This window comes from Mobula hypostoma, chromosome 7 (assembly GCF_963921235.1).
Source record: "Mobula hypostoma chromosome 7, sMobHyp1.1, whole genome shotgun sequence".
NCBI lineage: Eukaryota > Metazoa > Chordata > Chondrichthyes > Myliobatiformes > Myliobatidae > Mobula > Mobula hypostoma.
Window position 1 is genome coordinate 181,826,945 of NC_086103.1, and position 26,921 is coordinate 181,853,865.

Below are 26,921 nucleotides of genomic sequence, written 5' to 3' on the forward strand. Positions count from 1 at the left end.
CACCGAGATACAACACTGGGCGTCATGGGAGGTCGTTCCTGCCTGTGGCCATCGAACTTGCAGCTCCTCCCATGGAGGGTCAGACACCCTGAACCAAATAGACTGGTCCTGGACTTACTTTCCATCTGGCATAGTTTGCATTTTGTTGTTTGATTGTTTGTGTTTTTTGTATTGCTATATTTACGCTCTATTCTTGGTTGGTGCGGCTGTAATGAAACCCAATTTCCCTCGGGATCAATAAAGTATATCTATCTATCTATCTATCTATGCAGAATCTTTGAAAGTGAGTCCATAGGTTGTGGGGACATTTCATTGATGGGGTAAGTGAAATTGAGTGAAGTTATCCCCTTTGGTTTAAGAGCTTGATAGTTGAGGGGTAATAACTGTTCATGATCCTGGTGGTGTGAATCCTGAGGCTCCAGTTCCTTCTTCCTGATGGCGGCAGTGAGAAGACAGCATGTCCTCAGTGGAGGGGGTCCCTGCTGATGGATCCTGCTCTCCAGCTTTGTGTAGATGTGCTCAACAGTGTGGAGGGCTTATCTTGTGATGGACTGGGCCATATCCACTACTCTGTGCTGGATTTTCTGCTCAAGCGCATTGGTGTTTCCATACCAGGCTGTGATGCAGCCAGTCAAAATACTCTCCACAACACATCTACAGAAGCTTGTCAAAGTTTTAGACGTCATGTTGAAACTTTGCAAGCTCCTAAGGAAGTGGAGGTGCTGCAGTGCTTTCTTCGTAATTGCACTTACGTGCTGGGCCAAAGACGGGTCCTCTGAAATAATATCACTGAGAAATTTAAAGTTGCTGACCCTGTCCACCTCTAATTCTCCAGTGAGGTCTGGCTCATGGACCTTTGGTTTCCTCCTCCTGAAGTCAATAATCAGCTCCTTGGCCTTGCTGACACTGAGTAAGCGGTTGTTGTTATGGCACTACTCAGCCAGACTTCCATTCTCCCTCCTATTTGAGCTGTGCCTAGCCACACAATCATGGGTGTAGAAAGAGTAGAGCACTGGGCTAAGCACACACCTTTGAGGTCAGTGAGAAGGAGATGTTATTTCTGATCCACTCTGACTGTGGTCTCCTGGTGAGAAAATCAGTTCAGGGGGAGGTACAGAGGCCCAGGTTTTGGAGTTTGTTGATTAGTACTGAGGGAATGCTGAGATTTAATCAATAAACAGTAGCCTGCATTGGTATTACTATTGCCCAGGTGATCCAAGACCGAGTGGAGAGCCAGTGAGACTGCATCTGCTACAGGCCTATGTGGAGATAAGCATATTGCAATGGGTCCAGGTCCTTGCTTAACCAGGCTAGAGTTGATTCTAACCATGGCCACCCTCTGGAAGCATTTCATCACAGTAGATGTGACTGTCACTGCGTGAAAGTCAATTTTTGGATTTTCTTCCCGTGTAGAAGATAGTCTGCACATTAATTTCTTTTACCAAAATGAATGACCATGCATTTTCCAACATTGTATTTCATTTGTCACTTTCTTGCCCTTTCTCCTCATGTGTTTTAAGTCCTTCTGCATCCTACCTGTTTCTTCAACACTACCTGCCCCTCCACCAGTCTTTGTATCATTTGCAAATTTGGCAACAAAGCTATCTATTCCATCATCTAAGTGGTCCCGACACCAGTCCCTGCGGAACACCACTAGTCACTGGCAGCCAACCAGAAAAGGATCCTTTTATTCCCATTCGCTGCCTCCTACCAATCAGCCAATGCTCTAACCATGTTAGTAACTTTCCTGTAATACCATGTGCTCTTAACTTGGTAAGCAGCCTCATGTGTGGCACCTTGTCAAAGGCCTTCTAAAAGTCCAAATATATAACATCCACTGCCTCCCCTTTATCTAACCTACTTGTAATCTGCTCAAAGAATCCCAACAGTTTCGTCAGGCAAGATTTTCCATTAAGGAAACCACACTGACTTCGTCTTATTTTGACCTGTGTCACCAAGTACTCCATAACTTGATCCTTAACAATTGACTCCAACATCTTCGCAACCACTGAGGTCAGGCTAACTGGTCTATAATTTCCTTTCTGCTGCCTTCCTCCTTTCTTAAAGAGTGGAGTGACATTTGCAATTTTCCAGTCCTCTGGCACCATTCCCGAGTCCAATGATTTTTGAAAGACCATGATGAATGTGTTCTTAAAGAGGAACTGAATGCACTGCCCTCCGAGGTTCATTGATTTTGAGTATCGGTTGATTTTTTAAAAAACACCTTAAAATACTGCTGCATAGCTGTGACTAGATTTCAGCTGTGGTAGTCCTGAATGGTAATATTTGATCATTCCCATTGGAGCTGCATGCAAAAAGTCGCCACTTAATGGCACTACCTTCCCGGAAGTTCTACAGATGACCGTGGAGATCATGCTGACTGGTTGCGTCACTGCACAGGATTGGAAAAAGCCGCAGAGGATTGTAAACTCAGCCAGCTCCAACATGGACACAACTCTCCCCACCATCAAGGACATCTTCCAAAGGCGATGCCTCAAAAAGGCGGCATCCATCATTAAGGACCCCCGTCACCCAGGATGCACCCTCTTCTCATTGCTACCTTCAGGGAGGAGGTTCAGGACCCTGAAGATACACACTCAACATTTTAGAAACAGTTTCTTCCTCTCCACCATCAGATTTCTAAACAGAGAATGAACCCATGTATAATTCCTCACTAGTTTTGTTCTCTTTAACACTAATTATTTAACTTTTAATCTGTATTTCTTATAGTATATTTTTAGTATAGCACTGCACTGCTGCCGCATAACAACAAATTGGATGACATATGTCAGTGATATCGAACCAGATTCTGATTCTGATTCATTGAGCAGAATTTTAACTAGGCAAGCCACATAAATAAATACCATGGCTTCAAGAGCAGGTCAGAGACTGGGGGTAGCCTGCAGTGAGTGACCTTTCCACCATTTGCAAAGCTCAAGTCAGGTACATGATGGAACCCCCCCCCCCTACACTTACCTGGAAGGATGTGGCTCCAACAACCCTCGAGAAGTTCAAGACCAACCCCAGGACAATGAGGTGTAAGGGTCACGATGAGGTTGATTGTGCAAGGGTCAAAGGTCAAGAGCAACTTTATTCACCATATACATTTAAATGTATTAGCAATTTGCTGTGCTGTGTTGGTGAAACATGGGACAAAAACAATAACATTCAATAATTATAAAGAATAAAGATTATGTAAAAAATATATTTTGAGGGAAGGAACAGATATGGATTAATATGTTCGTAGAATGTGATGGTGACTGCTGTTGTCTTTGACAGAGAACATCCAGTCCTGTGCAAAAGTCTTAGGCATCCTAGATTTTTATCTGGTTTCAGACGGTATGGCCTCCACAGAGCCCTGATCTCAACATCATCGAGGCTGTCTGGGATTACCTGGAGAGACAGAAGCAAATGAGACAGCCAACATCTGCAGAAGAACTGTGGCAAGTTCTCCAAGATGCTTGGAACAACCTACCAACTGATTTTCTTATAAAACTGAGTGACACAGAATTGATGCAATTTTAAAGGCCAAAGCTGGTCACACCAAGTATTGATTTGAGATCACTAAACAAACTGTTATCCATGATGGACAATCTGGCACATCCTCTCGATGACCTTTCGAACAGGGTCATTCTGCTCTGCTGTTACAAGGATCATTCCAGAAAATCTTTCCTATCAAATTCAATGGTTTATCTCTGTGCAACAGGAGAACACACATCATAGTACAATAGTCTCCGTTTCATTATTTCATACATTGATACTGCACATTATTGCAATCAGTAAATTATTGTTAAACATAGAAACATAGAAAAACTACAGCACAATGCTGTGCTGAACAAGTTATTATGTGTATAATATTATTCTGTATTTTATAATTAGTTAAGTCTGCACACTGCTAAATGTGTTTTTACATGTTGCTGCTGTAGCAAAAGAATTTCACACTCGGGATCAATAAAGTACTCATAATAATAGTAATAATAATTATTATTTGATACAGTTTTTTACTGTTCAGTGCTCTTTGTTGTAATTTGTTTAATATTTGGAAACTTTTCATTTCATTAGTTTTGAAAGCATCTTTGCTTTACAGAATTTTTTTTTTAACATGTGTCTCAGACTTTTGCTCAGTACTATACAAATGATTGCATATTCTTTAGTGAGTCCCTGGTTCCCTCCCAGTGTTTGCTTGTAGCCACACACAGCACAATACTCAGTACCTCCACAGTATCATCAACACAGGAGATTCTGCAGATGCTGGAAATCCAGAGCAACACACAAGTTCATCCAGTATTTTGTGTGTTACCTCCACAGTATGACTATTTTGCGCATTGGTTGTTTGTCAGTCTTTTTGTGTGCTTTTTCATAAATTCTACTGTATTTCATTGTTCTACTCTGAATGCCTGCAAGAAAATGAATGTCAAAGCAGTATATAGTTCAAAGTTCAAAATGATGTTATTATCGAAGTATGTGTATATCATTGAGGAACTCAGCAGGCCAGGCAGCATCTGTGGAAATGAGTAAACAGTTGCCGTTTCGGGCCGAGACCCTTCATCAGTTCTCCCTCCCCCAACATTTTTATTCTGACTTTGACCTTCTTTTCCCGTCCTGAAGAAGGTCTCTCGGCCCACAATGTCAACTGTTTACTCTTTTCCATAGACGTTGCTTGACCTGCTGAGTTCCTCCAGCATTTTGTGCGTGTTTCCTTGGATTTCCAGCATCCACAGAATTTCTCATGTTTATTTATATGTCATCTTGAGATTCATTTTCTCACAGGAATTCACAGCAGAACAAAGAGATACAATAGAAACAATGAAAAACTACCCCCAGCCAAAGACTGACAAAGGATTCAAATGGCATTTATTATCATAGTATGTACGCAATTTACAACCCTGAGATTCGTCTTCTGCACAGACAGCCTCGAAACAAAGAAAACCATGGAACCTGTTCAAAGAAAAACATCAACCACCCCCCACCCCCACGTGCAAACAAAAACAACTCACACAAATGGCAACAAAAAAGAACGAGCGAGAAACACAGAATATTAAAGACAAAATCGAAAGTGTGTTCTGTATTCATTTCAGCTTGGTGTTCATTACAAACAGCCAATGTGCAAAAGAAGACAATCTGTGCAAGTATATTAAAAAATAGATAAATAGTAGTGAGAACATGAATTGACGAGTCCTTGAAAGTGAGTCCAGAGGTTGTGAAATCAGCTCGGAGTTGATGGGAGTGAAGTTCCCACTCTGGTTCAGGAGCCTGATGGTTGAGGGGTAACAATTGTTCTTGAACCCGGTGGTGTGAGACCAATGTTTCTGGACCTCCTGCCCGATGGCAGCAGCAAGAAGAGAGCACGCGCTGGGTGGTGGGGATCCTTGATGATGGATGCTGCTTTCTTGTGGCAGCGCTCCTTGTAGATGTGCTTAGTGTTGGGGAAGTCTTTGCCTGTGATGGACTGAGTTGTGTACACGTGTGGTAACATATGCATATACTTGGATAATGGATTTCTTTGACTTGGACCTAGCTTCAGGAGGAGATTCATCCTGAGAGGAAAAGGCCTGAGGTTTAGTCGGTCATGACCTTGACCTCACAGCTGACGAAAGTTCAGTAATACTTTATACTTTATTGTCACCAAACAATTGGTACTAGAACGTACAATCATCACAGCGATATTTGATTCTGCGTTTCCCACGCCCTGGATTACAAATATTAAATATTAAAAATAGTAAAAATTAGTAAATATTAAAAATTTAAATTACAAATCACAAATAGAAAATAGAAAAATGGGAAGTAAGGCAGTGCAAAAAAACTGAGAGGCAGGTCCGGATATTTGGAGGGTACGGCTCAGATCCGGGTCAGGATCCGTTCAGCAGTCTTATCACAGTTGGAAAGAAGCTGTTCCCAAATCTGGCCGTACAAGTCTTCAAGCTCCTGAGCCTTCTCCCGGAGGGAAGAGGGACGAAAAGTGTGTTGGCTGGGTGGGTCATGTCCTTGATTATCCTGGCAGCACTGCTCCGACAGCGTGCAGTGTAAAGTGAGTCCAAGGGCAGAAGATTGGTTTGTGTGATGTGCTTCGCCGTGTTTACGATCTTCTGCAGTTTCTTTCGGTCTTGGACAGGACAACTTCCATACCAGGTTGTGATGCACCCTAGAAGAATGCTTTCTATGGTGCATCTATAAAAATTAGTGAGGGTTTTAGGGGACAGGCCAAATTTCTTTAGTTTTCTCAGGAAGTAAAGGCACTGGTGGGCCTTCTTGGCAGTGAACTCTGCTTGGTTGGACCAAGTCAGGTCATTTGTAATATTGACCCCGAGGAACTTAAAGCTTTTGACCTGTTCCACTTGCGCACCACCGATGTAAATTGGGTTGTGCGGTCTGCTACTCCTTCTGAAGTCAACAACCAATTCCTTCGTCTTGCTGACGTTGAGGGATAGGTTATTGTCTTCGCACCATGCCACCAGGTTCTTAATTTCCTCTCTGTACTCAAACTCATCATTACCCGAGATACGGCCTACAATTGTTGTGTCATCAGCAAACTTATATATTGAGTTTGATGGAAACTTGCACAATCATGGGTGTACAGTGAGTACAGCAGGGGGCTGAGTACACAGCCTTGTGGGGCACCGGTGCTCACAGTGATTGTAGAGGAGAGCTTGTCCCCTATTTTTACAGCCTGGGTCCTATCTGTGAGGAAGTTAAAGATCCAGCTGCAGATCTGAGTGCTAAGGCCCAGGTTCCGGAGCTTAAGAATCAGTTTATTTGGAATGCTGGTAATAAAGGCAGAGCTGTAGTCAATGAAAAGGAGCCTTACGTATGCGTCTTTATTCTCCAGGTGTTCTAAGGATGAATGTGGGGCCAGAGAGATGGCAGTAATGGCCCAGATGCAGAGGGAGACAGACACAGGATGAACTGTTTACTGAGTTTCGATATTTGATATATATGTGACACATAGAACTAATCTTTAAGAGGTCCAATCAGGCACGGCAAGGGTTAAAGGCTGTGTGAAGCCACTGCCCAGCTAGTGCTGATAGAAGTGGCATTTCAGGTGAAGGAGTCTACACTTACAAACCAGCCACGATCACAGGTTAAGGATCACACTGGTCGGTGACCCCTGGTGTTCCACAGGGCACCCTGCTCTTTGTGATTCAAGGTTCAAGATCGTGTAATGTAATTTCCAATACACACGTGTAAAGGAGCGTGAAATAATTGTTACTCCGGATCTGATACAGCACAAAGAAAACAGAATAAGATAAATAACACAATAATAAAAAACACAATAAATATAAATATATAAAATAGCATATACAGTGTACATACTGTAGATTGATTGTATATCCATAAAGTGATGCTAGGCACAGGAGGGTCTGACAGGAACTGATAAAGTCGTGGTGGAGGTGTTGATCAGTTTACCTCTTGGGGAAAGTTGTTGTTTTAGAGTCTGGTGCTCTAGTATGGATGTTTTACCCTGATGGGTGAATGAACGGTTAACTAAATTTTAATAAGAATTAAAGAAAATAATAAATACTAGGCCAACCTGGCCACTAACTAAAAGCTCTCAAGCTAACTAAAAGCTAACCCCATGAAATCAATAACCTGGAATTAAATAAATACCTCTCCATTTACAGTGCCTATCTAAATCACTAATCTTCTTTCCCTGAGCGTGGACGAAGGCAAGCAGAGAGCGTGGTCATCGCTGTACTTCACTCAAGACTTGATAAATTGAAGCAAAAGGAAGCGGGTTAAATACCATTATGAAGTAAATCCCAGTTCGCTGGATTGTGTGCATTCTCGCACGTGTGATTGCCATCTTCTTTCAGCTGCCTGACTGTGAGATCACCCAGACTATATAAAATAGAATACAAAATAAAAGCAAGGATGTACTTTTGAGGCTTTATAAGGCATTGGGGAGGTCTTGTTTATGGTGTTGTGACCAGTTTTGGGCCCCTTCTCCAAGAGCGGATGTGCTGATATTGGAGAGGGTTCAAAGCAGGTTCATGGAAATAGTTCTGGGACTGAAAGAGTTAATGTATGAAGAGCATATGATGGCTCTTAGCCTGTACTCACTGGAGTTTAGAGGAATGAGAGGAGATCTCATTGAAATCTATTGAATGTTGAAAGGCCTAGACTGAGTAAATGTGGAGAGAATGTTTATTATAGTGGGGGGAGTCCAGGACCAGAGGGCACAGCCTCAGAACAGAGGGGCATCCATTTAGAACAGAGATGAGGAGGAATTTTTTTAGCCAGAGGATGGTGAATCGGTGGAATTTGTTGTCACAGGCGGCTATGGAGGCCAGGTCATTGGGTGTATTTAAGGTGGAGGTTGATAGGTTCTTGATAAATCAGGGTGTGAAAGGTTACAGAGAGAAGGCAGGAGACTGGGGCTGAGAGGGAAATGGATCAACGGACCAAATAGCCTAATTCTGCCCCAATGTCTTATGGTCTAATAGACTCCAAGGATGTGACAGCAGCCCCTGATCTGTACTGATATATTTCTGTATTTCTCTCATTATCTCTCGACAGTGGGAGCGCCTGTGGTTCCTCATCCTCTGCATCACTTTTTTCCTGACCCTGGTCTGGTTCTACTTCTGGTGGGAGGTACATAACGACTATAATGAGTTCAACTGGTAAGTGGAGATGGCTTGTTCATTGGCTGCATACCCAGTGGAGACATGTTAAGCCATTATTAAGCATCTCAAGTTCAAGTTCAAGTTTATTACCATTCGACCGTACACATGTATACCTCCAAATGAAACGACGTTTCTCCGGACCAAGGCGCACAACACAATACGTATACTCAAGCACAACACACAAGGTAATATTACCACAATAAGCGAACAAGTAATAAGGTGCATTTATGACTCAAGTGAAAAAATAAACAGTTTAATGCTTACGTGATGAGTGGTGGCAGGGAATTTAATAGTCTCACCGCTGGGGGAAAGAAGCAGTTCTTGATCTAATGATACGGCACCTCCTTCCTGAAGGTAGAGGGTCAAAGAGATGGTTAGATGGATGGGAGAGATCATTGACAATGCTAAGGGCTCCTGGTAAATGTCTTGGATGAGTGGAAGAAAGACCCCAGTGACCCCCTCAGCAGTCCTTGCAGGTCTTTGTAAGGTCTTGTGATCAGATGCCCTGCAATTCCCGTATCAGGCGGTTATGCAGCTGGTCAGGACGTTCCTGGTGGTGCTCAGTGGAGACGTGTTAAACCACTATTAAACATCTCAACGTACAAACTCTACAATGCCGCCATTGCCTCTTTGCTCCTGTTTAGGGGTTGCATGGTAGCATGGCAGTTAGCTTTACAGCAGCAGTGATTGAAAGTTTGGGGTTCAGTTCCGTCTCTGGACAGTAGGAAACCAGAGCTCGTGGAGGAAACCCACACAGTCATGAGAAGCACTTACAAACTCCTTACAGACAGCAGCGGGACTGTTGCGAATTTCCGCAGATGTACCGTGGGGAGCATTCTGACTGGTTGCATCATTGTCTGGTATGGAGCTGCCACTGTATAGGACTGGAAAAAGCTGCAGAGGCTTGTAAGCTCAGCCAGCCCCATCCGGGCACTGGCCACCACACCATCAAGCATATATTCAAAAGCTGATGCCTCCATCATTAAGAAAGCTCCTCACCCACGACATGCCCTCTTCTCATTACTACCATCAGAGAGGAGATACAGAAGCCTGAAGACTCACACTGAAAGTTTTGGGAACAGCTTCTTCCCCTCCATCGTCAGATTTCTGAACAGTTCATAGAATAGTACAGCACAGTACAGGCCCTTCGGCCCACAATGTTGTGCCGACCATCAAACCCTGCTTCCCATATACCCCCCCCCACCTTAAATTCCTCCATATACCTGTCTAGTAGTCTCTTAAGCTTCACTAGTGTATCTGCCTCCACCACTGACTCAGGCAGTGCATTCCACGCACCAACCACTCTCTGGGTAAAAAACCTTCCTCTAATATCCCCCATGAACTTCCCACCCCTTACCTTAAAGCCATGTCCTCTTGTATTGAACAGTGGTGCCCTGGGGAAGAGGCGCTGGCTATCCACTCTATCTATTCCTCTTATTATCTTGTACACCTCTATCATGTCTCCTCTCATCCTCCTTCTCTCCAAAGAGTAAAGCCCTAGCTCCCTTAGTCTCTGATCATAATGTGTACTCTCTAAACCAGGCAGCATCCTGGTAAATCTCCTCTGTACCCTTTCCAATGCTTCCACATCCTTCCTATAGTGAGGCAACCAGAACTGGACACAGTAGTCCAAGTGTGACCTAACCAGAGTTTTATAGAGCTGCATCATTACCTCGTGACTCTTAAACTCTATCCCTCGACTTATGAAAGCTAACAGCCCATAAGCTTTCTTAACTACCCTATCTACCCGTGAGGCAACTTACAGGGATCTGTGGACATGTAGCCCAGATCCCTCTGCTCCTCCACACTACCAGGTATCCTGCCATTTACTTTGTACTCTGCCTTGGAGTTTGTCCTTCCAAAGTGTACCACCTCACACTTCTCTGGGTTGAACTCCATCTGCCACTTCTCAGCCCACTTCTGCATCCTATCAATGTCTCTCTGCAATCTTCGACAATCCTCTACACTATCTACAACACCACCAACCTTTGTGTCGTCTGCAAACTTGCCGACCCACCCTTCTACCCCCACATCCAGGTCAGCACTAGTCACAGCCCTTCAATCCGAATGTACTCCCTCCACCGCGACCCTCTGCCTTCTGCAGGCAAACCAATTCTGAATCCACCTGGCCAAACTTCCCTGGATCCCATGCCTTCTGGCCTTCTGAATAAGCCTACCATGTGGAACCTTGTCAAATGCCTTACTAAAATCCATGTAGATCACATCCACTGCACTACCCTCATCTATATGCCTGGTCACCTCCTCAAAGGACTCTATCAGGCTTGTTAGACACGATCTGCCCTTCACAAAGCCATGCTGACTGTTCCTGATCAGACCATGTTTCTCTAAATGCCTATAGATCCTATCTCTAAGAATCTTTTCCAACAGCTTTCCCACCATAGACGTAAGGCTCGCTGGTCTATAATTACCCAGACTATCCCTACTACCTTTTTTGAACAAGGGAACATCATTCGCCTCCCTCCAATCCTACGGTACCATTCCCATGGACAACGAGGACATAAAGATCCTAGCCAGAGGCTCAGCAATCTCTTCCCTTGCCTCGTAGAGCAGCCTGGGGAATATTCCGTCAGGGCCTAGGGACTAATCTGTCCAAACGTATTTTAACAACTCCAACACCTCCTCTCCCTTAATATCAACATGCTCCAGAACATCAACCTCACTCATATTGTCCTCACTGTCATCAAGTTCCCTCTCACTGGTGAATACCGAAGAGAAATATTCATTGAGGACCTCACTCACTTCCACAGCCTCCACATCTTCCCACCTTTATCTCTAATCGGTCCTACCTTCACTCCTGTCATCCTTTTGTTCTTCACATAATTGAAGAATGCCTTGGGGTTTTCCTTTACCCTACTCGCCAAGGCCTTCTCATGCCCCCTTCTTGCTCATCTCAGCCCCTTCTTAAGCTCCTTTCTTGCTACCCTATATTCCTCAATAGACCCATCTGATCCTTGCTTCCTAAACCTCATGTATGCTGCCTTCTTCCACCTGACTAGATTTTCCACCTCACTTGTCACCCATGGTTCCTTCACCCTACCATTCTTTATCTTCCTCACCGGGACAAATTTATCCCTAACATCCTGCAAGAGATCTCTAAACATCGACCACATGTCCATTGTACATTTCCCTGCAAAAACATCATCCCAATTCACACCTGCAAGTTCTAGCCTTATAGCCTCATAATTTGCCTTTCCCCAATTAAAAATTTTCCTGTCCTCTCTGATTCTATCCTTTTCCATGATAGTGCTAAAGGCCAGGGAGTGGTGGTCGCTGTCCCCCAGATGCTCACCCACTGAGAGATCTGTGACCTGACCCGGTTCATTACCTAGTACTAGATCTAGTATGGCATTCCCCCTGGTCAGCCTGTCAACATACTGTGACAGGACACACTTGACAAACTCTGCCCCATCTAAACCCTTGGAACTAATCAGGTGCCAATCAATATTAGGGAAGTTAAAGTCACCCACGATAACAACACTGTTATTTTTGTACCTTTCCAAAATCTGCCTCCCAATCTGCTCCTCCGTATCTCTGCTGCTACCAGGAGACCTATAAAATACTCCCAGTAGAGTAACTGCTCCCTTCCTGTTCCTGACTTCCACCCATACTGACTCAATGGAGGATCCTGCTACATTACCCACCCTTTCTGTAGCTGTAATAGTATTTGATGTAATAGAATTTAATGTTCATAAACCCATGATCACTATCTCACTACCTTTGCTCTCTCTTTGCACGATGTATTTTTTAAAAATATATTATAATTTATGGTATATTTCATGTATTGCACTGTACTGCTGACACAAAATAATTTTTTTTTAGATTATGAGAACACTCAGTCCTCCTTTATTGTCATTTAGAAATGCATACATGCATTAAGAAATGATACAATGTTCCTCCAGAGCAAGCCAGCGAGCACTGTGAGGGTCATGTTTTTTGACTTCTCCAGTGCGTTCAACACCATCCGCCCTGCTCTGCTGGGGGAGAAGCTGGCAGCGATGCAGGTGGATGCTTTCCTGGTGTCATGGATTCTTGATTACCTGACTGGCAGACCACAGTACGTGTGCTTGCAACACTGTGTGTCCGACAGAGTGATCAGCAGCACTGGGGCTCCACAGGTGACTGTCTTGTCTCCCTTTCTCTTCACCATTTACACCTCGGACTTCAACTACTGCACAGAGTCTTGTCATCTTCAGAAGTTTTTGGATGACTCTGCCATAGTTGGATGCATCAGCAGGGGAGATGAGGCTGAGTACAGGGCTACGGTAGGAAACTTTGTCACATGGTGTGAGCAGAATTATCTGCAGCTTAATGTGAAAAAGACTAAGGAGCTGGTGGTAGACCTGAGGAGAGCTAAGGTACCGGTGACCCCTGTTTCCATCCAGGGGGTCGGTGGAGGATTACAAATACCTGGGGATACGAATTGACAATAAACTGGACTGGTCAAAGAACACTGAGGCTGTCTACAAGAAGGGTCAGAGCCGTCTCTATTTCCTGAGGAGACTGAGGTCCTGGGTCAGACATCCTGAGCCAATAGGCTGGTCCTGGACTTATTTCATAATTTACTGGCATAATTTACATATTACTATTTAACTATTTATGGTTCTATTACTATTTATTATTTGTGGAGCAACTGTAACGAAAACCAATTTCCCCCCGGGATCAATAAAGTATGACTATGTATGACTATGACTATATCACAGAAAACAGGACAAACCAAAGACTAACACGACAGAACCACATAATTATAACATGTAGTTACAGCAGTGCAAAGCAATACCATAATTTGATAAAGAACAGACCATGGGCACGGTAAAAAAAAGTCTCAATTCCTGATCGACTCCCAAGTCCCCAATAGCAGGTGGAAAAAGGGAGAAACTCCCTGCCATAAACCTCCAGGCACCGACAACTGCCGATGCATTGGAAGCACTCGACCACAGCCGACACTGAGTCCGTCCGTCCGAAAACTTCGAGCCTCTGACCAGCCCCTCCAATACAGCCTCCCGAGCGCCATCCTCTGCCGAGCGCCTTTGCCCTCGCGCCGGCCACTGAAACAAGCAAAGCCGAGGATTCGGAGCCTTCTGCTCCGGAGGTTCCGGTTACCACACAGTAGCAGCGGCAGCGAAGCGGGCATTTCAGAAGTTTCTCCAGATGTTCCTCCGTACTCTCACGTCCGTCTCCATCAAGTCAGAATTGTGCACGGTCCCCTACTTGACAGATTACAGATATCATTCACCGGAGAGGCCGCACGCGCTGCGTCGCGCCGCCATCTTCTCCTCCTCCTCCTCCTTTTCACAACGTACATTCAGTGGCCACTTCATTAAGTACGTCCTGTACCTAATAAAGTGGCCACTTTATGTTCATGCTCTTCTGCTGCTGTAGCCCACGCACTGCGAGGTTTGATGTGTTGTGCATTCAGAAATGTTCTTCTGTACACCACTGTTGTAACACAAGTTTATCTGAAATACTATCATCTTCCTGTCAGCTTGAACCAGTCTTCTCTAAGGAGGACTATTCTCCTCTGACTGCTCTCATTAACAAGGCATTTTTGCCCACAGAACTGCCACTCAATGGATGTCTTTTTGCTTCTCACACCATTCTCTGTAAATTCTAGAGGCTCTTCTGCGTGAAAATCCCAGAAAATTGGCAGTTTCTGAGATACTCAAATCACCGTGCCTGGCACCAACAATCATTCCACAGTCAAAGTCAGTTGGATCACATTTCTTCCCCATTCTGATGCTTTGTCTGAACAACTGAACCTCTTGACCTTGTCTGCGTGCTTTTATGCATTGAGTTGCTGCCACATGATTGGCTGATCAGACATTTTCATTAACAAGCAGGTGTACAGGTCAACTTAACATAGTGGCCACTGAGTGTATGTCAGTGATTCAGAGTTCTCTGATTCAGTGTGGGACTGGTAACTAATTATTAAACAGCAACACCCTGCTCACAAATAGCATCATGACAATGACTAATTATTCAGATTTTCTTTTCTGGGAGGTAATTACAGTGCCTATAAAAATTATTCACCAACCTTGGAAGTTTTCACGTTTTATTGTTTTACAACATTGAAACACGGTGGATTTAATTTGGCTTTTTGACACTGATGAACAGAAGAAGACTCTTCATGTCAAAGTGAAAACAGATCTCTACAAAGTGATGTAAATTAGTTACAAATATGAAACACAAAATAATTGATTGCATTAAGTATTCACCCCCTTGAATATAACACACCAGATCATCACTGATGCAGCCAATTTGTTTTAGAAGTCGCATAATTAGTTAAATGGAGATCACCTATGTACAGTCAAGCGGTTTCAATTGATTGTAGTAAAAATACATCTGTATCTGGAAGGTCGAACTGCTGATGAGTCATTATCCTGGCAAAAACTGCACCGTGATGACAAGATAACACTCCAAGCAACTCCGTCAAAAGGTTATTGAAAAGCACAAGTCAGGAGATGGATACAAGAAAATTTCCAAGTCACTGAGTATCCCTCGGAGTACAGTTAAGTCAATCATCAAGAAATGGGAAGAATATGGCGCAGCTGTAAACTGCCGAGAGCAGGCCGTCCTCAAAAACTGAGTGACTGTGTAAGAACAGAACAAGTTAGAAAAGGGCTGACGAAGGGTCTCGGCCTGAAACGTCGACTGCGCCTCTTCCTATAGATGCTGCCTGGCCTGCTGCGTTCACCAGCAACTTTGATGTGTGTTGCGTAAGTTAGAAAAGGGCTGTTTACTCACAATCCCCATGCAATCTGACAGAGCTTGAGCAGTTTTGTATAGGAGAATGGGGAAAAATTGCAGTGTGCAGATGTGCAAAGCTGATAGAGACCTATCCACACAGACTCAAGGCTGTAATTGCTGCCAAAGGTGCATCTACTAAATACTGACTTGAAGGGCGTAAATACTTGTGCAATCAATTATTTTGTGTTTTATAACTGTAATTAATTTAGATCACTTTGTAGAGATCTGTTTTCACTTTGACACGAAAGAACCTTTTTCTATTGATCGGTGTCAAAAAAGCAAAGGTAAGTGCACTGTGATTCAATGTCGTAAAACAAGTAAAACATGAAAACTTCCAAGGGGGGTGAATACTTTTTATAGGCGTTGTAAGTCTGAGGTGTGTTCTGGCTGGGAATGTCCCTCCCACAGCTCCGCACTAAAGAAAGGGAACAGATCAGGAGATAGGAACCCACCCATAGATAGCCACCCACTTCAACTCTGCTTCCCATTCCCATTCAGATATGTCCATACATGGCCTCCTCTACTGCCATAATGAGGCTAAACTCAGGTTGGAGGAGCAACACCTCAGATACCGTCTAGGTAGTCTCCAGCCCCTTGGTATGAACATAGAATTCTCCAACTTCTGGTAATTCCCTCACCCTCCCTTCCTCTATCCCTATTTCACTCTGCCCCCTCCCCCAGCTCCCTCATGGTTCCGCCTCCTTCTTCTACCACCCATTGTTTTCAGGGCTACGACATCGATGCTTCCCCTCCCCCACCCCTTTGTCTTTCAAATTACTGGTCTTTCAACTGAACGTACAAGCATTCTTCAAGTCCTTCCCCATCTTTCATTCTTCAGTCCTGACGAAGGGTTCCGGCCCGAAACGTCGACTCATCGTTTCTGACTGATGCTGCCCGACCTGCTGAGTTCATCCAGCGTACTGAAAGTGTTCCTTACATCAGGAGATAGAACAGTTTCTCAGGGTAGCTGTGGCAGACAATTGGGGTCCGAAGGATTTGTACTGTGCTGCAGTGTTCCATGTCTTCAGTTCAGTTACAAAATAAATTTATTGTCAAAGTACAAATGTGTCACTATGTACAACCCTGAGATTAATTTTCTTGTGGGCATTCACAGAAAATACAATAAACACAATCGAATCAATGGAAGACTGCACCCAACTAGATGGAGAAACTACCAATGTACAAAAAAATCAGCAAAGTGTGCAAATTCTAAAAGAAAGAGAGAAAAGAGAAATATTAATAATAAATAAGCAATAAATATTGAGAACGTGAGATGAAGAGTCCTTGAAAGTGAGTCCAGTGGCTGTTGGAACAGTTCAGTGATGGGGTGACTGAAGTTGAATGGAGTTCAGAGAGTTAAAAGTGAACGGATTTCAGTTGCAATGACCTGACTGGCACGCTTTGTGAAGCCAGCGGGTGGTACGGATCTGATAATAGTTAGATTGACAACGGGACTCATGGAAACACTGTTGTTGCTCAGAGCTCTGCCGAAACACATTTGCCTTAGTTCTTGAGGTTCTAATTACCCGGAATTACACACAGTCATTAATCCACCTCCAAGTGTCCCGTGTAATCCAGCTTTGTAACGGAGATCAAGCCAATGCCTGCCTACATAAGTAAACTCACCCCCTATGAAAGTGGATGCATTTCTGAAGTCCCATTTGATTACTCAGAGTGTACCTATGAGAATCAGAATCAAGTTTAATATCACTGACATACGTTGTGAAATTGGAGATTACCAACACACTGCAATTACACCCCACTTAAAGAATAAAAATTAACTTCATGGCATATACTGAAGCAAAGTATTCATTAAGTACCTCCATTACTTCCTGTGACTCCATGCAGATGGAAGGGAGGACGTCAGGTAGTGGAGAGCACCTCTGTGGCTGTCCCCCTTAACAATAAGTACTCCATTTTGAGTACTGTTGGGAGGGACGACCTGTCTGGGGAAAGAAACAATGTCCATGTCTCTGGCACTGAGTCTGGCCCTGTGGCTTAGAAGGGTAGGGAACGGAAGAGTGTGGCAGCGGTAATACGGGACTCTATAGTTAGGAAGACAGATAGGCGATTCTGTGGGCACAAAAAAGAAATAAGGATGGTAGTTTGCCTCCCAGGTGCCAGGGTTCGTGATGCTTCTGAGTGCTTCCACAATATCTTGAAATGGGAGGGTGAGCAGCCAGCGGTCACGGTACATATTGGTACCAACGACATAGGGGAAAAAGGATGGAGGTCCTGAAAGCAGAATACAGGGTGTTCGGAAGGAAGCTGAGAAGCAGGACCTCTAAGGTAGTAATCTTGGGATTGCTGCCTGCGCCACGCGGCCGTGAGTATAAGAATAGGATACAATGTAGAATAAATGTGTGGCTGAAGGATTGGGGCAGGGGGCAGGGATTCAGATTTTTGGATCATTGGGACCTCTTCTGGGGCAGGTGTGACCTGTACAAAAAGGACGGGCTGCACTTGAATCCGAGGGGGACCAATATCCTGCCGGGGAGGTTTGCTGATACTACTGGGGAGGGTTTAAACTAGATTTGCAGGGAGGTGGGAACCAAACTGAAGAGGCAGAGGACTGGACGGTTGGGGCACAAGTAGAGACAGCTTGTAGGGAGTTTGTGAGGAAGGATAGGCAGATGTTAGAGCAAAGATGCACTCAAACTGATGGTTTGAGATGTGTCTATTTTAATGCAGGGAGTATCATAAACAAGGCGGATGAACTTAAAGCGTGGATCACTGTGACGCTGTGGCCATTACGGAGACTTGGATGTTTCAGGAGCAGGAATGGCTGCTGAGTTTGCCAGGCTTTAGATGCCTCAAAAAGAATAGAGAGGGAGCCAAAAGAGGTGGGGGTGTGGCAGTGCTAATTAGCGATAGTGTCACAGTTGCAGAAAAGGAGGAAGTCATGGAGGGATGGTCGACTGAGTCAGTGTGAGTGGAAGTCAGAAACAGGAAAGGGGCAATAACTCTACTGGGTGTTTTTTATAGACCCCCCCCCAATAGTAACAGAGATATTGAGGAACAGATAGGGATGCAGATTTCTGAAATAATAATAATATGGTTGTTGTGATGGGAGATTTTAACTTTCCTAATATTGACTGGCATCTCCTTAGTGCAAAGGGTTTAGATGGGGTGGAGTTTGTTAGGTGTGTTCAGGAAGGGAGGTACCATGGATGGTTAGGGATATGTAGGGCTATGGTTCAGATGTAGGACTAGGTATTTTAAATGGTACTGTACAGGCTCGATGGGCCAAAGGACCTATTCCTGTGCTGTACTTTTCTATGATTCTATGACTCTATGACTTTAAGCAGATTTGGACCTCTTACCTAAGAAATGGTATGACGTAGAGAGACTCCTTACGGTAGATGCCGGATTTGAACCCCAACTCAGACGCCCCAAGCTGTAATAGTGTGGCACTAACCTCCATGCTAACCTGGCACCCACATTATTTCTGCTCCAACATCTTATAGACTACCCTCCAGATGTAGCCTGGTCAGATGTTCTGTGTTCTGCTGTGATCTTAACCTCTGCTCCCTGGGAATATCGATAAAATCCCATGGGAATATTTTTAGTAAAAATGCTGAGTTTTCTTGGACTGAGGCCAACATTTATCCTTCTACTGAGATCCTTACCAAAAAAATAAACAAATTATTTGTGGTTATTATCATGCTGTTCGTGTTTGAAAGAGCCGTCACATTTTTAAAAAATTTGCTGACAATGCTTCTTAACAAGAATACTTAATTGACAGTTTGACAACCGTCCCTCCTCTGAAGAGCTGCTTTTCTAAGAGAAGTAAACGGTTTTCCCTGGCTTGCTCGACTAAAGTCTCTGATGCAAGCTTTGCTATCGCCATGCTGCTGTTCCTGGAATCTTTGCTGTGTGCACGTTAATGTAAGAGCGGATGTACTGCCATTAGAGAGGGTCCAGAGGAGGTTTACGAGGCTGATACTGAAAAGGAAAGGGTTGATGTATGAAAAGCATTTGATGGCTCTGGGCCTGTAATTGCTGGAGTTTCAAAGAATGAGGAGAGATCTCATTGAAACCTACCCAATATTGAAAGGTCTAGGTGGCGTGAGCATGGAGAGGATTTTTCCAATAGTGGGGGGTTGTGGTCTAGGACCAGAGGGCACACCCCTAGAATGGAAGGACATCCACTGAGAACAGAGATGAGGAGAAATTTATTTGGCTGGAGGGTAGTGAAAGTGTGGCATTCATTGCCACAGATGGCTGTGGGGGCAAAGTCATTGGGTATATTTAAAATGGAGGTGATAGGTTCTTGATTAGTAAATGTGTCTCAGTGTACGGGGAGAAGGCAGGAAAATGGGGGTTGAGAAAGTAATAAATCAGCCCTGATGGAATGGTGGGGCAGATGCAATGAGCAAATTGGGTTAATTCTGCTCCTTTGTGTCATGGCTTTCGTGTAGGTGATATCGCATCATGTGTGTGTGCATACTCTAGGAACACACATGCGTGTGCTGGGACTTTTATTGCGAGGCTTTGGAGGTTGATGTGGAAATGCTAAGCTGCCCCTGCCAAGTTTAGTGATTAGATTAGTTTTACTTGTTACTTGTACATCGGAACATACAGTGAAGTGCATCGTTTGCGTCAATGACCAACACAGTCTGAAAATGCGCTGGGGGCAGCCCGCAAGCGTCACCGTGCTTCTGGAGGCAATGTAGCGTGTCCACAACTTACTAACCCTACCTGGTACACCTTTGGACTGTGGGAGGAAACTGGAGCCCCTGGAGGAGACCTGTGCATTCACAGGGAGAACGTAGAGATTCCTTACAGGCAGAGGTGGGAATTGAACCCCAGTTGTTGGTGCTGTAGTGTGTTGCATTGCCTTGGGTGATGGACATGACAGTTGTGAATATCATGAAGCTAATGCAGCCCTGATCTCCCCTGCTTCCCGTTGGTTAAGGGTAGGAGGGGTGAGACCAGGGATCACGACTCAGGTTCCAATCTTCTCAGTAAAGCTTCAGGGTGAGAGGTGCAAAGTTAACTTTGTTGTCACGTGGACAAGTAGATGTATAAACCATATGACAAATACAACTAGTCATTAAACCATTGGGAAAGAATTTATCTCCCCTGTTGTTGGGTGGCAGGGTGGAGATGTGCTTCTACCATAGGAGGTGTAAGGGGCTCCTTCCTTCTGCTAGCCTACAGGTCACCCTTGGGAAAGGTGTAGCACCTGCTTATACCCCAACCAGGGTCAGGTGAAGCCACATGATCAGGTGGTGGATGGTCGTATGAGCAGCTGGTGCGTATCACAAGTCCTGGTTATGCGACCACTGCCACCAGGCAGACTGTCTCTGAAAAGGGCCGGCTGGTGGCGCAACGACATCGGCGCCGGACCCGGGAGCAGAGTTTCCTGGGTTCGAAACTAGTCGGGTCCGCTCTCGAGTACACTTTCCATCCATGCCGGATTGAGTGTCAAGATCGCAACTCGACCTCGTAAAAAATAAAGGGAAAATACTGTGAAAATGTCTGTGTGAGGAGTGGCTCACCACACAGTCTCTCTCTCGCTCCGCGCCTTGTAAAAAGCCATGAAAAAGACATCATCATGGACGCACGCACGGACATACAGTTGTGCACACACACAGACACACACCAAAAAAAATCCTATACTATACAGAGCTTTGAAATAGTTTTATTTTTCATATTCACCTGTAACATTATATTTAGCATATAATTATACCTATATTAAAACATAAATATTGACAGAATAATTAGTAGAGTGGATTAAAAAACACTAACAACTAACAGGGACTATGGAGGGTGGGGGCCATAGAGTTAAGTGAAAATCACAAGTGAGCTACGAGCAGAAAAAGGTTTACTCATCTCTGCGTTGAACTGAGGCTGTGGTCTGTAACTAATGCTCTCCTGAATCGGCTACAGTGGTGGCTGGCTTCGTGGCTGTGGACTCATTTCTGTGAACTTCAGTTCTGAATGTTATTTGCGTACTTTTACTGTTTTTTTTCCCTGCACATTGGGTGTTTGGTGGCTTTATTTTTTAATGGGTTCTATTGGGTTTCTTTGTTTTGTGGCTGCCTGTAAGGAAATAAATCTCCAGGCTGTATATAGTATACATATTTTAATAATCAATGTACTTTGTTAAAGGGTTGGCACAGCATTGCAACTGTGCTGTGCCAGTCTATGTTCTATGTTCACACAGAACGATCTCTCTCGATGGTACCTATGTACTGTGACCAAAGTGACGGTAAAGGCACTGAAGTTAGTCGATCCAGAAGTGTTTTATTGAACAAAATGAGACGCTCTTGGAGGAAGAGGCCTGTCTGTGCCAATGTTACATGACATTTTATATGCTAAAGATCATAGGTAGAAGCAGGACCATTCTATAATTACAGTGTATCTACAATGTCTCCTTTGAATTACATGCAATGTTCACGTCTTTGCACCCACACCCCAGACACCCAAAATTAATGTTAATCAGCATTGCCTGGATTTCAATTAACTGGTATCCATAGTTCCAGGAAACTATTGTCCAGGGCTGCGTTTTAAAGTTAATCTACAATCCACATTCATGTCTAAAGATTGGTTGCTGAAGTTAATATTTGCGGGATACCCTAACTCCAGTATATGCCCTAACGACATACAAACAGGAGTATTTCATTGTGTCACGATGTATGTGAGACTAAAGGCCTGTACTGTGCTGTACTGTTCTACATGACAATAATAAAACAGTTCCAATCCCAACGTATCCGTGGGCATCATGTTATCGTACCACGTTGAAAATGTTACACAAAGCAAATTTTAGATGATCTTCTGTTTCACATCTGGTCAAGACTGGCGTGGCAGGGTAGCATAGTGGTTAGCACAATGCTTTACAGTGTCAGCGACCCGGATTCTATTTCTATTGGTGTCTGTTAGGTGTTTGAACATTCTCCCCCTGACCATGTGGGTTTTCTCCGGGTGCTCCAGTTTCCTCCCACAGTTCAAGGACCTACTGGTCGGTAGGTTAAATGGTCATTGTAAATTGCCCCATGATTAGGGTAGGATTAGATTATGAAGACACGCAGTCCTCTTTTATTGTCATTTAGTAATGCATGCATTAAGAAATGATACAATATTTCCTCCGGTGTGATATCACAAAACACAGGACAGACCAAGACTGAAAAAACTGACAAAACCGCATAACTATAACATATAGTTACAAACAGTGCAACAATACCATAACTTGATGAAGAAGTCCATGAGCACAGTAAAGTTCAAAATCTCTCAAATGCCCCACATCTCACACAGACGGGAGAAGGAAGAAAAACTCTCCCTGCCATGCCGACCACAGTCCGACTCCGAGTCACCCGAAAACTTCGAGCTCTGATCAGCTCTCCGACACCGAGTACTGAGCGCCATCTCTGTCCTCCTTCTCGGTCGCCAAAAGCAGGCAAGGCCAGGGATTTTGAGGCCTACCCTCCGAAAGATTCCCGGCCACACAGTAACGACAGCAGCGGACGGGCGTTTCAGAAATTCCTCCAAGTGTTCCTCTGTGCTTTCACGTCCATTCTCCATCAAATCAGAATTGTCCACGGCCCCTATTTAACGGATACGATTAATTTGGGGGGTTGCTGGGTGGCATGGATTGAAGGGCCGGAAGGGGCTGTTCTGCACTGTATCTCAATAAATAAAAAGCTAACCAGGGTCACCCTCCTTTTCTCCAGGTACATGTACAACAGCAAAGGGTACTGGAATGATTGGTCTGTTCCAGTATTGGCAGTAACCTCAGCAGGGTTCACATACATCACATTTTTACAGGTAAGTGGTAAGGAGCTAAACTGCGTCGTACAAGGCTTTTTATTCTGTCGTAAAGTTGGGGTGAAATGGGAGGGAGGGGGGATCTCGGTTCAGGATCTCTTAGAAACAGTCAGAGAAACATGGGTAATACATCTCCAAGTCAGGATGGTGGGTAACTTGGAGGGGATCCAGTAAGTGGTGGTGAATCGAGCCTCGGTTTTCCCAACCTCTGGAATTTGAGTTCTATTCTTACAGTCAGACCAGTTCCCAATCCACCGTCTCTCCGTCCTGGAAGGACAAGGGCAACTAGAGCAGGGGAACACCACCACATGCAGGTTGCCCTCCATGTCTAACAGGCACAAGTCAAAGTTCAAAAGGCAATGGTAATCCAGGTCCGCAATTCATTGGAAGTGGTGTCGCAGATAGGATAGGGTCATCAGAAAAGATTCTGGCACATTGGCCTTCATAAGTTGAGGTATTGGGTACAGGAGATGGGATGTCATGTTGAAGTTGTATTAGACATTAATGAGGCCTAATTTGGAGTATTGTGCGCAGTTTTGGTCACCTACCTGCAGGAAAGAGGTAAATACGGTTGAAACAGGGAGTCGACGTTCCGGCCCGAAACGTCGACTCATCGTTTCTAACTGATGCTGCCCGACCTGCTGAGTTCATCCAGCGTACTGAAAGTGTTGCTTTGATCACAGCATCTGCAGATTATTTTGTGTTTACGGTTGAAACAGTACAGAGATAATTTACAAGGTTGTTGCCAGGACTGGAGGACCTGAGTTATTAGGAAGAATTAAATAGGTTATTCCTTGGAACCTAAAAGAATGAGGGGAGATTTGATAGAAGTATACAAAAATTATGAGGAGTATAGATAGGGTAAATGCAAGCAGGCTTTTTTCCACTGAGGTTGGATAGGACTACAACTGGAGGTCATGGGTTAAGTGTGAAAGGTGAGAAGTTAAGCAGAACATGAGGGGAAACTTCTTCATTCAGAAGGTCGTGAGAGTGTGGACTGAGCTGCCAGCACAAGCGGTTCATGTAAGCTTGATGTCAATGTTTAAAAGAAGTTTGGATAGGTACATGGATGGTAGGGGCATGGAACGCTATGGTCCTGGTGCAGGTCAATGGGAGTAGGTAGTTTAAATGGTTCAGCAATGACTAGATATGCCAAAGGGCCTGTTTCTGTGCTGTACTTTTCTATGACTCTAAGTTCAAAGTTCAAATTAATTTTATTATCAAAGTATGTACATAGTTGTTCAACAGCTGTGGCAGGACTTGAATGCTATCACCTTCTACAAAGTGAAACCAAGCGACATAGGCTTCACCAGCAGATAAGCTCAATGATTTTTATGCGAACAACAGGAATTCTGCAGACGCTGGAAATTCAAGCAACACACATCAAAGTTGCTGGTGAATGCAGCAGGCCAGGCAGCATCTGTAGGAAGAGGTGCAGTCGACGTTTCAGGCCGAGACCCTTCGTCAGGACTGCACCTCTTCCTACAGATGCTGCCTGGCCTGCTGCGTTCACCAGGAACTTTGATGTGTGTTGTTTCAATGATTTTTATGCTCACTTAGACCGTCAAAACATGGAGGCACCTTCACGAACTCCCACAGTCCCCCGAAGACCCTGTGATTTCAGTCTCTGAAGCTGATATGAGCCATCCTGCAGGTGAACCTACGGAAAGCATCCGGGCCAGACAGGGTACCTCACTGATTATTAAAGACCTGTACTGATCAACTGGCTGGAGTGTTCACTGATATCTCTAACCTCTCACTTCAGCATTCTGAGGTATCTAGCTGCTTCAAGCAGGCTTCAATTATACCCGTGCCTAAGAAGAACGTGATAACCTGCGTCAATGACTATTGTCCAGTAGCACTGTGATGAAGTGCTTTGAGAGGTTGGTGGTGAAACATTATCAACTCCTGCATGAGAAGCAACTTGGATCCTCTCCGATTTGCCTCCCATCACAACGTGTCAATCAACAGTGGATACCATTTCATTGGCTCTTCACTCAACCCTGGAACATTTGGACAGTGAAGGTGCATACACCAAGATGCTCTTCATTGACTACAGCTTGGCATTCAATACTATCATTTCCTCAAAACTAATCAATAAGCTTCAAGTTTTAGGCTCCTTGTGCAAGTGGATCCTTGATTTCCTCACTCTCAGACCCCAGACAGTTCAGGTTGGCAACAGCTTCTCCTTCACAATGTCCAGCAACACGGGTATATCACAAGGCTTTGTGCTTAGCCCCCTGCTCTTCTTGCTTTATATTGCTGAGTGTGAGGCTAAGCACAGCTCCAGTGCCATATTTAAGTTTGCTGATGGCACAACTGCCATTGGCCGAATCCAAGTTTGCGATGAATCAGTATATAGGAAGGAGATTGAATCTCTGGCTGAGTGGTACCACAACATCAACCTCTCACTCAACGTTAGCAAGTCCAAGGAGATGATTATTGACTTTAGGAGGAGGAAACCAGAGGTCCATGAGTGGGATGTCATTGGTGGATCAGAGGTGAAGAGAGTCAGCAACTTTAAATTCATCGGTGTTAGCATTTCAGAGGATCTGTTCTGGGTCCAGCATGTAAGTACCAATATGAAGAAAGCACGGCAGCACCGCTACGTTCTTTGAAGTTTACGAAGATTCGGCATGTCATCTAAAACTTTGACCAACTTCTGTAGATGTGTGGTGGAGAGAATGTTGACTGGTTGCATCATGGCCTAGTATGGAAACACCAATACTCTTGTATATAAGAGCTGACAAAAAAGTAGAGGATATGGTCCAGTCCATCATAGGTAAAGCACTCCCCACCACTGAGCACATCTACATTGTTGCAGGAAAACAGCATCCATCATCAAGATCCATCAAAACTCATTTTGCTCTGGAATTGGAATTGGTTTGTTATTGTCACATGTACCAAGGTACAAGGAAAAGCCTGTCTTGCATATTGTTCATACAGATCAAATCATTACATAGTACATTGTCTCTAGAATGAGGTAAAACAATAACAATGCAGAATAAAGTGTAAAAGCTTCTGAGAAAGTGCAGTGCAGGTAAACAATCAAGTGCAAGATTGTAATGAGGTAGATTGTGAGGCCACGACTCCATCTTATCCTAATGAAAAGGCATTTGTTACGCTTACTACCCATCTCGGATATTCTCCATTCTACCCTCTTCCATTGGGCAGAAGATTCCAAAGCCAGAAATCACGTACCACCAGGTTCAAGGATAACTATTGAATATTGAAAGGCCTAAATGCAGAGGACATGGGGAGGATTTTTCCGATAGTCATTGCTCCCTCTAATTTGTCTTTTAGCTGCGCAGACCAACCACTGCTGTGAACAGAACATTTTTGCAGGGCCCAAAAACTGTATGCCTCTTTAAATATTTTATTTTGTTCCAACAATTTTTAATTTTAATTTTAAGATTATGATTTTTCGAAAGATTACTTACCGAAAAGAAAGAATATAGAATTTTTCACACCAAACAAACATAAGCCACGACTCTCCACACATGTGAGCGATGACTGGCCGTCAAAACAGCTGACAGGCACAATGGCAAAAGTAAAGTGTTTTGTCGAGATGGTGTCAGCATTCAGTGAGCCGGTAGATTAATAACAATGAGCTACCAACTTCCATTCTGTGTTTATTATTACAATTTGAAGCAATTTGAGCACTGACAATGTAAATACGTTGAAGCTCTAAATGTTTCAAAGTGAAGGGTATGGTACGTTTATTATTTAGAAAATTTATGGATTATATTCATTAACACATAATTA

General features: G+C 44.1%; 1 protein-coding gene across 5 annotated transcripts in view; it reads left to right on the forward strand.

Annotated features, from left to right (window-relative positions):
• The window catches only part of gdpd5b (glycerophosphodiester phosphodiesterase domain containing 5b), a 291,231-nt gene that overhangs the window by 188,522 nt on the left and 75,788 nt on the right, over positions 1-26,921 (forward strand). For all 5 annotated transcript variants that reach the window (XM_063054660.1, XM_063054665.1, XM_063054662.1 and 2 more), the window contains exons 3-4: positions 8,515-8,618; positions 23,063-23,156. In XM_063054660.1, the coding sequence (XP_062910730.1) occupies positions 8,515-8,618; positions 23,063-23,156 (198 nt within the window). The remainder of the gene's footprint in view (positions 1-8,514; positions 8,619-23,062; positions 23,157-26,921) is intronic.